The 14,020-nt window shown below is 38.5% G+C and overlaps 1 protein-coding gene across 1 annotated transcript; it reads right to left on the minus strand.

Moving 5' to 3' along the window:
* Nucleotides 1-939: 939 nt before the first annotated feature.
* On the minus strand, nucleotides 940-13,811 carry LOC107575583 (uncharacterized). The gene is made up of 16 exons (XM_016261937.1): nucleotides 13,726-13,811; nucleotides 13,367-13,477; nucleotides 13,119-13,271; nucleotides 12,828-12,949; nucleotides 12,527-12,684; nucleotides 10,603-11,119; nucleotides 10,418-10,511; nucleotides 10,176-10,289; nucleotides 9,963-10,063; nucleotides 9,726-9,824; nucleotides 9,404-9,536; nucleotides 8,665-8,775; nucleotides 8,404-8,556; nucleotides 8,117-8,238; nucleotides 7,879-7,997; nucleotides 940-1,043 (listed from the first exon to the last, which is right to left on the minus strand). Exons 1-16 carry the CDS (start codon nucleotides 13,789-13,791, stop codon nucleotides 940-942), a joined length of 2,277 nt encoding a protein of 758 aa, XP_016117423.1. The 5' UTR covers nucleotides 13,792-13,811.
* Nucleotides 13,812-14,020: the final 209 nt, after the last annotated feature.

Below are 14,020 nucleotides of genomic sequence, written 5' to 3' on the forward strand. Positions count from 1 at the left end.
GTGCAGGCTCAGGGCAGAGCGATGTCCACGCTTGTGGTCCAGGAGTGTCACCTGTGGCTCAACCTGGTAGAGATGCGGGTTGCTGAGAAAGAACGCTTTCTTGACACCCCTATTTCCCAGGTTGGTCTCTTTGGCAACACCATAGAAGAATTTGCCCAGCAGTTCTCCACAGTAAAGATGCAGGCCGAGGCCATTAAAAACCTCCTGCCCCCAGAGCAGCAGCCTCCATCTGTTCGTCACTGGGGACGGCACCCTGTGAGGACTGCTGAGACCCCACAATAGGCCAGGCCAGCAGTCAAGCCTGAACCCCGGCCCGCCACTCGCAGAAAAGTGCCTTCTGGGATGCATTTTGGTGAACCCCTGTTCCCTCATCCGTCGGTCGCTCATTTGACAGACCTAGCGGACAAGGCACTATGTGCCCCAAAGGACGTTTTACTTCCTTAGCACGATCTGGTTATCAGATTACTAAGAGGCGCCCAGAAGGTTAAATCCTCAGAGACTGCGCCTCATCCCCTCTTGGGACCTCTCAGTGGTCCCTCAGACTCTACAGAGAGATTTGTTTGAGCCCCCTCAGTAAGTTGAACTTAGTGCCCTTTCTATGAAGACGGCCTTCCTGACTGCGCTCCCTTCTATCAAGAGGATGGGGATCTTCAAGCCCTCTCAGTTAGCAAATCGTGCCTAGAATTCGGGCTGGGATATGTGCCCAAGGTTCCCACCACTCCTTTTAGAGATCAGGTGGTAACCCCAAAGGAGGGGGACCCTGACCTGTCTCTGTTGTGCCCAGTGCATTTATTAGACTGTCTGAACAGCTCTTTGTCTGGTTTGGAAGACAGCAGAAGGAAATGCTGTCACCAAACAGAGGATCTCCCACTGGATTGTGGATGCAATCCTGATAGCCTATCAGGCCAGGGGCTTATCCAGCCCACTGGGAGTGAGGGCTCACTTGACCTGCGGTGTTGCTGCTTCGTCAGCTCTAACAAATGGGACCTCGCTAGCATCTGTGGAGCTGGAGGATGGGCTAGGCCGAAAGGCCAATTCACACACTGCACAAACAAAAACGATAAAACACTAACAAAAAAGTTGGCCACTGGATTTTGAATTTTATTAAAAATAACTGTCATATTCACACTGCCCCAACAGACACCAACAAACGCTGACTGAACATGTTCAGTCAGGTGAAAAGAAACTCCAACCAACGTCAACAGACGCAGACAGGGGTAACAAAATGGTCCAACAAAACCCAACAAACTTGTTTCTTGCTGTTGGTCTGTGCGGCATGAATTGGCCTTAATAAATTCACCAGATTCTACAACTGGATGGAACCAGTCTCATCCAGAGTTCTAAACACTAGTTCTTAACTCAGGTGTCTGGTAGGTGTAGAGCTTGCACACAGCGCCTCCCCCTGTCTCAGGTGGCATACGCGCTCATTGAGACCAGTTCAGTTCCTTCCTATGAACCCTGGACTACCTTTCCATCACTTTAGCACTTTTTTTCACATAGGGAGGAACTCACTATAAAAATCCATAATGAGGAAGTATCCTCGTGTGAACTCTCGTAATGGGTTTGTGCTCCTTATGTAGTGCCCCCCTTTGGGGTCCCCATATACAGTATGTATCACTCTACTGACTTGTCCTTATGATTCAGTGTCTCCCCTAGACAGACACCCGATCTATCATTAGGTTCTGTGTTTGGCAGTTCTCCCCTTATGCGGTGCCCACCACAGAAACTTCTCTATGTGGTACTTCCTTCAGTAAGTCCATAGGCTGCTCTTCACATGTTACCTCCCCTTTGGGTAGGATGGGACCTCTGCAGTGTTCTTTCCCATGGGGGAAACAGACACTTTCCCAGCGTTAACTACCAGGACTTTCAGTCTAATTCCTGTTGCTTCACATAATGAGAAAAGGCTCCGGCTGAGGTGTCCTCTGCCCTTTCATGGCTTTTCCGTAATGTTGGAGAATGAGGTCATAAGATAAGGTTAATGTGAAAATAATGAAAATAAGGTTATGTGCATTCTAAAAATTTCAATATTTTGGATGGAAAGGTATCTGCAATCATTATTTTGATTCATATCCCTATTCTTAAAAATGATTTAAAGTCAGAAATGTGACTTTAAAAAAAAAATCATCAAAACTTTATTTTAAAATGTTGTAGTCACTCAACCAACATTTTTTTTTTCATTTAAAATCCGGCCATCATTGTTTCAATATTTCTGCTGCTGTTGCATTCATTAAAAATGTAACAACTGATGATTTTTATGGGGGTCAACTTTTTAAAGCCATGTATTAGTTCATTATTAGTAAATACCTGAGTTGCATACAAGTGTTGATTATCCGAAACAGATACACAGAGTTTTTCTCTGTAAATATTAGTCTTTTTAGACTCTCTTTTTTAGTTCTCAGCATCCACATACCTAAGAAAACACATATTTACATTAAGTACAGGATTACAAGCCTCCCCACTCCAACAACCACTAAAAAGATCATAACTGGAAACTCATAAAATGAGAACCGCTTTAGTGTGTGAACTTTAGATAAAGGTATAATATAAGATAAACCTACTTCTGAACAAATCCATGCAGCTCTCCACTACAGAGTATTTGTACTGCATGCATCAAAGTCAGACCAACCTTCTGAGCATCTAAAATAGCACAATCCAGGCACTGTGAAAACAGTTAGCAATGTATCATATTAAAAATAACACCTTTTTACATGAGAAAATAAAAATAGCTTAGTCTATAGCTAATAGCTAAGTCTAGCATCACTAGAGTGACATCTAAGTGAACTCTGATGAAAATTTCTTCATCCATTGAGTCCTCATTATGTCCATGTTCCTCATCGTAGTGCAGAATGTTCTGTAGATACGTAGAGATGTCGTTCTGTGACAGTAAAGTGGGGCAGAGATACATGTGTGTTACACCGCTCATTTTAGGTTCTTTCATGCATTACTGCCACATGAGTCAGTAATGAGAGTCAAAGAAAAACAGACAGTCATACCCACCTTATTTTGCAATGAAAACTTTTCTGTGAATGTGCGAGACTTTTCGTTAATGCATATAAAACTGCACTGTAAAGTGCAGTAATTGTCAAACTGTTTGCACTACAAACCAGTGTATTTATTATTATGATAATAAATTAAAATGAGATAATAACAAATACCAGTTTACAATATCAAGTAGCAGAATGGACTGTTCTTATACAGCTAAAATAACTAGAAGTGGTTAGCCAAGGGTTACACTCTCAGTTTTGAGTCTGGACTGAAACAGAAGCACATATTCACTACTGTTAAAAAGTTTGAGGTTGGATGGAGGTAGGATTTTAAATGTTTTTGAAAGGAGTCTCAGATGCTCATAAAAATCATTTATTTGATCAAAAATAGAAACAGAAACATTATGAAATATTATTAGAATTAAAAAAATACTATTTGAATATACATTTAAAATATAATTTATTTCTGTGATGGCAAAGCTGAATCTTCAGCATCTATAATTTTATTGAGCAGTGTACATTTCAAAGTTAACTTATTTGTTGTATGTACATGCTTATTACATTTACAACAAATGTGCAGTTGATACCTGAAGAAAACATATTTTCCCCACATAATAAGGCAGAAGATCTCTGTTAAGCAGCAGGTCCAGGTTGGTAAAGATGTGACTGCTGTAACTGTCCATCAGATGATCTAGCAGCCCAGCATCTTTCAGTGCAGGTGTTAATCGACACACCTCATCGTATATCATGCTGAAGGTACTTATGGCGCAATTCTTGAGTGAAGTTTATTTTCAGCATTGCAGCTGCAGTGACAGCATTGGAGGTCTCTGTGTAGTGTGTTTGCATGTCTTTCACCAGAGGATACCACTCATCTTTATTCTTGGCTGTTTTTAATTTACTCCAAAACTTTGGCATTTATGTAAGTGTAATATCACTTTATAATAAGGGCATTTATATTTTGCAGCCTGTCTGATTTACATCTATGAAAATGTAAGCTTTTGTACAGGTGCATTAAATGGTGAAATGTAACTCAACCATGATGTTTTTGTTCTTCTCTTATGCACAGGATATGACTGTGGTTCATTTGAAGTATTGGAAATAGTTGCAGCAGGTTTGAGAAGAAAGGTTGAGCAGTGTTCCATATTAAATTATAAATGCAACATGTATGGTATATCAGAGGCTAGATATTGATTTCCCAGTACTTTATTTCATAAATGATTCTCTATTGGGTTCAGTCACTATTATTATTTTCCATCCATTCATTCTCTATACCTTATCCTCTGAAAACGTGATCTGTAAAGAATACAATAAGTCAGTCACCAAATACCATATCCAATACGGGTAATTCAAAAAGGTTCAAAATAAACAGGACAGACAATCACTAATAAATGCTTATAATTGCAGTAGGAACAAGTACATATCCAACAGTCATATGTGGGTACTTTTTAACATTTCAACATTATTAACATTTCGGTCACTTACAAACGTGAATCATCAAGATTTTAGGGTATGTATAAGAGAAAGTGTATATCCTGGTCCTGAGGACCCCCTGCGCTGCCCATGTTGTATGTCTTCCTTATCTGACACACTGGCTGCATCCAAAAGCTGAAAAATGCTGCCTTCAGAGGATGCATTCCAAGGTAGGAAGGCATTGAGGCACATCTGAATCCAATGTCAGCTTCACTTCCTGTCTCCTGAGATACCTTCATCTGGTCGATTTTGAAAGGCAGCAGATGCCTTTGGTATCCAACAATCCTGTGCGTTCCATTCCATTAAGTTAAAAAATAAAGATGGGATCTGAAAGTTGTGTTTGGTGGACCAACTTTTTCCACTTTTGATGTTACTTCTAGCGAGAAATCAGTGTTATAGTAAGTAAATATTATAGCTTAGTTTTCACCAAATCTCGCTCAGTTTTGTTTCGTTACGTTGCCTCAGAAGCATGTCCGAAATCAGTTTTGTGAGGTGTCTTCATGCACAAACACTGCCTTCCGAGTCATTGTCTGATAAAGCAGTGAGGCAACAAGTCAGCACACAATTAGGAGTTAGGTGCCTTGCTCGAGTTCTGGGTATTAATTGTTCATTCACTCCCCCCACCTACATTTCCTGCCAGTATTGACAATCGAACCTGCAGCCTTCAGGTTAAAGGTCTGACTCTCTAACCATTACTGGAGAGCCCTGCCACACCATTACTGGAGATGCTGCAGAACCAGGTTCGATGCATGGACGGAGTTTGACATTGACATTAATTGTCCAACAGTTCCACAGGTTCAAGCCAATCCCAAAATTTTGTTTAACATACTAACACAAGTTTAAATCAAACACAGTGAAATTTCTTTATCACAGGGATCAAATATGGACTGGTTGAAAGAAATTCTCAAATCTGCTGAAAACTAGAGCTGGCACGTCTGATGATACTTTACCCTGATCTCAGGTTTGGTGGTTTCTGCTGTGCAATTATTCAGGTTAAAAAACGACCGCTGCACTTTTCTCCTGTCTGTGTTCTTGTTACAGTGAGCGTCATATTTCTGCTTGGCTGAGACTCAAGGGAAATCTTTTTCCATCAGACAACAGAAATATCCTGAAGAGCGTCACTTGCAGCCAGAATCAGTTCAGTAAAACGCAGGACTCACTCCAGTTTAGCAGGAGCTTCTTTTCCACAGCGAGGATCAAATTAATTTTGCTTGATAACATAGCTTTTGTATATTTGCTTGCTTTTTTAGATTTGCTCATGCTCAGGCCTTTTGCAATCTATGGTAAATTTATGGTAACTGTGTCTTGTAATCAGCATCAAATAATTCCAGTACACACATCTTTATAGTTATTTGCTGCTTTGTGTGGCAATTACTGGATTATGGGAGTGCCTGTAACAGACATCTTAAGTTACACTCCTGAAAGAGTCTGTTCAGGAAGATTTCCCGACAAGCTGTATCCTCTACAGGAACACAGGATGTAGTTGTAGTGTTCATGTTTTTACCTCCTGCTTCCTATCCTTGAAAAATAACAGTCAATCAGCCATACAGATGCACAACGCAGATTCATTTCAAATGAAATGCATTCCAACAGATCAGAGACAACCAAACATCAATACTCTGTTAAAAAGATAAAGTAAAATAAAAAATTAAAATCATATTAATTTATGTCTTTATTGAGGCATCAAAGACACTTGTTATACGCTTAAAGTCACTACCACTGACTCATATATAAAGCCTGTTGTTTCGATTGCCTGATTCGTCTAGAGGATGGATGGTGGTGACAGCACATAAAACACCACGTCTCCAGCCTCAGAATTATTTCACAATAACCCAAACAAACACGTTATATTTCACAGAAGAAATTCATCCTTATTTAAAGGGCCAAACAAAAGAAAGAGAGGGGTATCAGTTTCAGAAGGGGATATTGCTAAAACAACAAAAATAACTAACTCCTCAGGAACCAACTATAACTAAACTAAAAACACAGAAACAAAAGTACAGCAAAATAAGTTAACTCCCTAACTAACATAAACGGGGGAAAAAGTCCAATTCAAAACAAATGACACCTACTTCCCTACGAACCCCACAAAAACAAATTAATCACTAAACTTGTGAACCAAAAAAAAAACACAGAAGGTAACACTCACTTCTCCCATTTCTCTTAATCATGGAGTGCAATCAGAGAAGCAAAGGAAGAAACTCTACTTCAGTAAGTTCAACACAAATGAGGTAAAGATACACAAAGCCACCCACTGGTTATAAGATAAAGTAATGAATCACTAATCGCAAACAAAAAAACACATTTTGAATTGTCAAAAAAATGAATTCTGCACAGGGCATTGGCAATGATGTTTGTCAATTATTTTCTGGTGCCGGATATCAAGAATAACAAGATTATATTCTTGCATAACTAAAGACCAACACATGTACTAAAACTGATTAGGGTTAGACATGTGGGTCAAGAACACCAAGGGATTATGATCTGTGTACACCAAAATGGAGCTATCACTTCACACAAAAGATACCTATTTTCAAATGAGAATTTAAAAAATTACAAAAAATATAAATGAATATAAATATAAATGTAGTCTGAGTGACGAATGGAGCTCAAACATAAGTTCAGGCAGACCATGGCGTGACAGCCAGCATCAGCTGATACTCAGTTGATTGTAACTCCTCCCACTACAATTAAATAAGATATATAAGGTCATCCAAACTCACACTTGCCTTGGTCTGTCGCACAGACATGCGCTTACCCTACAGGCGCATGATCACTTAGCGTCTTGTCTATGGAAATCATCTATCAGCTAATCATTTAATCTCGTCCAGTGTCATTTACAGACTTGTATCACTTCTGGATGGAATTTTATATCTGGTAATTGCATTAGCCTTCGGGGGTTTCACGCCTCAGTGAGGTTTGCTTGTGGACAGCTCAGAATCTGAACCCTTGAGAGTAAAGCCTGTTGCCAAAATAATGTTCAGGACCTCTACGATAATCTTAATCAAAGAGAGTGGTCCTGACTGAACTGTTAAATAATATAACAATAATTTAGGTTCATAGCTGGACATGTTGTTACAATCCTCTTTTGTAACAATGTAAAAGGTAGAAGTCAAAATGAATAACTCTGTGAAAATTATATTATCATATACAAGATTAAAAGGGTAAAAAGGAGTAAAAGGGTAATTATTTTTTCTCCAGTGATCTGATAGAAACATTATTTCATATTTTCAAGTAACATCAAAATGTCATCAGGTAAAAGCAAATATTGTAATATCTGATGAAAATATTAATGTACCAGTATAACGTTAAAAAAATGAATGTCACAAAACAGTCATCGAATTCAACTTAATAAAATTTTACAACTCTGGCTGATGTTGTTATTCATATCAAAGAAAACAAAAAAGTCCCTTCAGAGGCTGACAGGTGACGCGTCTAGGCTTCAGATCGAGGCTGAGGTCCCGGCTCACATCCAACACTTCCCTCACCTGTTGCTCTGAAAACACCCCCTTCCAGCGCAGCAGGCCAGGTATATACTGCTCACTGCAAAACATTGAGAAGAAGACTTCACTGCACTGTCTGATGAAAACAAAATAATAAAACATATATTTCCAGACCTGTAATTATGTGTACAAAGTATTAGTGTTATTGGCTAAGTTTACCTCTCCTGAGGGAAATCTCTGAACAAAGCACAACAGGTAATCTTCAGTGCTTCTACATCATGGTGAAGCAAAACTTCACTGAGTCTCTGAAGGAGATGGTTCCTCTGGTCATCCCTGCCATTCTGTAAAACAGATACATAATAGTTCTTCACACTTAGAAAAAAAAACAGTGCTTTTAAAACTTATTCACTGAAAGTGGTTCTTCTATGGCATCGGTGTGAACATCCCCTTTTGTAAAAAAATTTTTAAGAGTGTAATTTAATTAAATGTTACAGAGTTCTTCTTACCAGTTCAGTGAATGTGTTGTGAAAATTGAGAGCGTACTCTCTCATTCTTTGTCCGACATTTCCCCATCGCTTCTCTAGCTGTCTGAACTTACTCTTCATCAGGCAATCCAGATACACACGTGAAACACAGTCATCGGATACATTCACAAAGATCTGTCAGAAAGAAAGTGGGGCAGAGGAGCAGAGAATAAGTATAAAATTTTGTTTTTTTTTTGTTTTTTGTTTTTTTAGTTAGACTGGGTATTTGAGCACAGAACCAACCTCCTGAATCTCTTTTTCAGTCTGAGGCAGAGATGCACATTGCTTTTGGATTGCCTCTGTCAGCCCTTGAATTTGCTCACCTTCTTCTTTGAAATAATGTCTTAAAAACGTCTAGAAATGTACATTTACAAAGAAACTAGTTATTTTCATGTTTTTCCTGAATTTGGTCTATTGCAAAAAATAACACAATAACACAACCACAAAATCCTGCCCTCTAGAATGCATAAAAACAGCGCTTTGGGTATCATGAACAATAAACAACCATTTTTCCATAATTAACAGGTATTGTTCATTGTTAGTTCATAATGCATTAACTGCATTAAAGTAAACAAACCGTACCTTATTACAAAGGGTTATCACTTCATTGTTGAAAAACGTCTCAGGTTACTTATGTAACCATGGTTCCCTGAGTAGGGAACGAGACACTGCGTCCTCTAGGTTTCCCCATAGCGACCCCTAGAGGACGCAGTTCGAAGTTCCCATGAAAGGGAACGTCTCAGGTTACTTATGTAACCATGGTTCCCTGAGTAGGGAACGAGACACTGCGTCCTCTAGGTTTCCCCATAGCGACCCCTAGAGGACGCAGTTCGAAGTTCCCATGAAAGGGAATCTGATAGGCATGTATGTAAGCTAACAAATATTAACCTCTATTGATGATTGAGACATTCTCTTTTTGGAATTTGGGAAATCCCTCAACTTTCCTTCTGTACATAAACAGTTTATGATGAAATGATGTTACCTGTGCTACGTGTTTCATCATCTTCTGTACAATAGACAGGACGTGATCCTCCATCTCCTCTAACATGCAGATAATGTTTGAGAAGTCGTCACTGTTTTTTATATCCGGATTGTGGAGTTGAGGAGCAAAAGATCTACAGCAAAATAAATATATGCATAAAACTGTTATGACAAAACTATAGTTTTAGATTTGTGGTTGCCTGTGTATGTACCTAATGCAGCATAAATCATTAGAACATTATGGATAGAGAAATGCCAGTTAATTATACTCTGACACGTTTGATAAATGTATAATTATATTAATCATTAAAAATAGAAATCACCTGAGTTGCCTACAGGTGCTGATGAGCCGTAACAGATGCACAGAATTTTTCTTCAGGTGTTGCTCTTTTTCCAGGCATTCTTTTGCTACATGCACATACCTAGAAAAATATATAGAAAATTAAGTAAAAGTTCATCTTAATGTTCATAATATTTTTGCATATTTTTATGAAGAAAATAATAAAGAAATTACATAACAATAAATAGATAGATAATGTGAAGACATTTTAGACACTTACTCCTGAACAAAACGACAAAGCTCTTTAAGGCAGAGCGTTTTTACCATACACATCAGCGTGTGACTAAATTCCTTAGAACTCTGAATAACAGCATTCAGGCACTGTAAAGACATAACAACATAAAATAAGTGTGCAATACCTCAAACTTTAAAACCATTTAAAATCCTCTTTTTAATACCAAGAAAAATTAGCATTACACATTGTTTCCTTTACCTGAGTGACATCTAAGTGAACACTGATGAAAGTTTCTTCAACCATTGAGTCTCCATTAGGTCTATGCTTCTCATCATAGTCCAGGATGTTCTGTAGAGTCGTGTGGATGTCATTCTGTGACAGTTAAAGTGGGACAGAGACATTTTATGTCCTTCCTAAATGTTTTGCTAATTTTGTATGCTCTTTTTTAGCCTATTACAATGATAATACTTTTAACAAATACAGATGGCGCATATCATGACCTGCAGATTTGGCAGAAGTTTCTCCGTTGCTTTCTGAAACCATCCCGTCAACAGCAGAGGGTCGTGCACTCTGAAGAAATGCTGTGAGTCTGAACTGTAACATAAATTAATTTGTCAATAGTTCATGCTTCATTTGTTTATTATAAGTATATTTACAGAAAAGTAAACAACAATCAATGTTATACCTGAAGAAAACATCTTTTGCCCACAGTAGAAGGCAGAAGATCTCTTTTACAGACAGATCTCTGTTTAGCAGCAGGTCCAGGTTGGTAAAGATGTGACGGCTGTAACTGTCCATCAGATGATCTAGCAGCCCAGCATCTTTCAGTGCAGTTGTTAATCGAGGCACCTCATCATGTATCATGCCCTGTGTTCTCTTTAGAAAGTCCTGTATTTGCTCTAACTGAGATCCTCGTGGTCCCTCTGCTGGCAGCGTGGGAAAGTCATTCTCCACAAACTGATCTACTTCCTGAAGGTACTCACAAAGCCAGTCTTGAGAGTAGTTGTTATTCAGTTTGCACAAGGTGTTCAACTCCTCAACTGCAGGGTCAACGTCCTCAGGGGTTGATTGGTCACTCAGAATCTTTCTGAGAGTATGAAGCACTCTCTTGTTATGTGCGTCAACATCTAGAGCAATGAGACCAGGAACTCCAGACTGCTGTGAACTGTATTCAGATGCCTGTTCCCCTGATAAAAGGTTCACTGACAAATAAGAGTGTGCAAGATAAAGAAAAAAAAGGTGGGGGGTGAGGGGCACTTTGATAGATGTGAATGTACACATCTTCAACATTAAACATTATTTCAAAAATCTTTAATTATTTATTCATAAATATCATGTTTTGGGAAAATTTAATGTATATAATAATAATGTATTATAAATATAATGTATATAATAATAATGTATTTTTTAATAAATTACTAAACCACTAATGTAATTCATCAAACCATGCCACCAAACAAAATGTTGAAAAACTTTAAACAATATGCTTGCATTGTATACCGATGGAAAGATGTTGGCTTTTCCAACAAGAGCAAAGACACTTACTTTCATAAATGAGTGAGATCAATGACTAGAGAAATAACATGAGAGTGTCTTACCATCTGTCTGCTCTATTTTTTTCATTAAAGGTTTGTCTTCATTCCCATTCTTAATTTTCCTCCTGATCGTTTTCATAAACGCCATACTTGACTGACACAAATAAAAAGCTTCCTTGTCACACAGAATACATCAGAGTAAATAATGAGCTTGCAGGAAAAGCAGATATACTACTGGAAGTTTACCTCATGAATAAAGATTCCAGCCAATGGGTTTGCAGCTTACAAACCGTTTAAGGCCTGAAGGCTATGACAGCATTTAAGAGAAGACTGAAGGGCAGCCTAGCCCTTGGGTGTGCCATACAAATATTTTAAGAACAGCACATTTTACTATTCAAGACATTCCATCGTATAACAAGGAAAGGGAAAATGATAGTGAGAAACAGCCAGGGGCGGATTGGCCATCTGGCAATTCTGGCAAATGCCATAGGGGCCGAACCATTTTGTTTAATATGGGCCGGTCAGATTTTTTCTAAATATATGTCAATAAAAAAAATTTACGGGCCAACAGCGCATAGGACGGGTTTTTATCACTTGCACGATTTCTCTATGGTTATAATAATAATGTTAATAATAAATAAATGTTAAGCATTTTGCCCAGTCGGCCACGGCCGGCTGCCTGGTCCCGAGATGTTACCTGATACCGAACAGTTCAGTCAAAATCAAACACGTCTTCAGCGAGATTGCAACACGAGCTAATTTTCAGTAAAAGCTAGATAATGGACCGTAAAAAGGGAAAGGTGGTGCAGAAAAACTATGAGAAAGGGGAAAAAAAAGGGGATTAAGTCCGACGCTGCTAAATGCTTTAAAATTAACTGAACTATTTTCAAAAGGTTTAAATTCGGCTGCTGCAGTGGAGAACAGTTAGTGCCACAGAGGTAAGAAGAAAACAGAAAATACAGCTAGCACAAGTCATTTTCACACTACTTCTGCCAGTTAGCACCCGGGGTTTTTTTTTTACAGTAGCCTACATTGTATTAAACAGTCGTGAGCTTAGCGTAGAACCCCAGTTACAACAAAAAAGTCCCTTCAGAGGACAAGGGGTAACACGTGTGCGAACTGGATACAGGCCAAGTTCCTGGATCATATCCCGGGTCACATCTAGCACTTCCCTCACCTGTTGCTCTGAAAACACCCCCTTCCAGCGCAGCAGGCCAGGTATATACTGCTCACTGCAAAACATTGAGAAGAAGACTTCACTGCACTGTCTGCACAAAATCACTCATCCTCTGTTTGAATACTCTCACTCCATTTTAAACAACTGCAAATACATGTTTGCATTTGTAGTGAAGTGTTAATTGTGATCTGAGTTCACCTCTCCTGAGGGAAATCTCTGAACAAATCACAACAGGTAATCTTCAGTGCTTCTACATCACTGCAATGTAAAACTTCACTCATTCTCCGAAGGAGCTGGTTCTGCTGGGCAACAATGCCATTCTGCAAGCAAAAATCACTTTACTCAAACCAGCTTTTTACCCATTCTGTACCGTACGTGGAACAATTATGCTGAATGTTATTTGACCCTTATTTCCAAGAGTCAAATGCATCAAGAAATCAACCCATACAAACAAGAGTTATTTGAGAAATAAAAAGTTTTTTTTTTCACCAGTTCAGCGAATGTTTGGTGAAAATGCTGAACATCCTCTTGTATCTTTTCCTCAGCATTTCCCCAACACTGCTCTAGGTTTCTAAACTTTGTCTTCATCAGGCATTCCAGGTACACTTTGGAAACACTGTCGTAAGCTATTTTCACAATGACCTGTCGAGAATAAAGAGATTGTTAGAGAGAGACTGAGGGTGAGATATGGAGCTTGAATCTTTTTGATTAGTTTTAAGGTCATACACTGTGCGTACCGTTTTGATCTCTGAGGCGGTCTCAGGCAGAGATGCACACTGCTTTTGGATTGCCTCCATTAGGATATCAATATGCCCATTCCTTTTCTTGAAGTAACTTTCTAATTTGGCCTACAAATGAACATTTAAAGAGAAGCAGGACTGTAAGTTTGATATAAAATGTGTTAGGAAACGTTTCAGTATCCTTGTTGTTTATCAGTAGCCCAGAGAGATAGTCTGATATGAATGGATGCTGCCAAAATAATCCTAATAAGATTTTATGGATTTCACAATTCTGTGTACTCAAATACTTTATTTAACTTTTCTCCTGAACAGATGATCATAAGCACATATGTAAAAAAAAAAAAGTCAAAACATACCTGTGCTGAGCAGTTCATGATCTTTTGTACAATGGATGAAGCTTTATCTTCCTGTTTTTGTAGCATGCATATAGTGCTTGAGTCATGATCGCTGTTGCTAACATCTGGAGTGATTTGTGCAGCATAGCATCTATAGTTAAAATAAATAATACTGGTTTTATGATAAAACTGCAGAAAAGGGGCAGTTAAAGGTTAACTGTAATGAAAAGCCAATTTAGGAAACATCCAATTAAAGGTGCAATAAAAAGTGCACTCAAAAAATAAATATTACTTTTAATAGCACAAATTACTTTAC

This window comes from Sinocyclocheilus grahami, unplaced genomic scaffold (assembly GCF_001515645.1).
Source record: "Sinocyclocheilus grahami isolate Dianchi unplaced genomic scaffold, SAMN03320097.WGS_v1.1 scaffold2736.1, whole genome shotgun sequence".
In the NCBI taxonomy this organism is placed as follows: domain Eukaryota; kingdom Metazoa; phylum Chordata; class Actinopteri; order Cypriniformes; family Cyprinidae; genus Sinocyclocheilus; species Sinocyclocheilus grahami.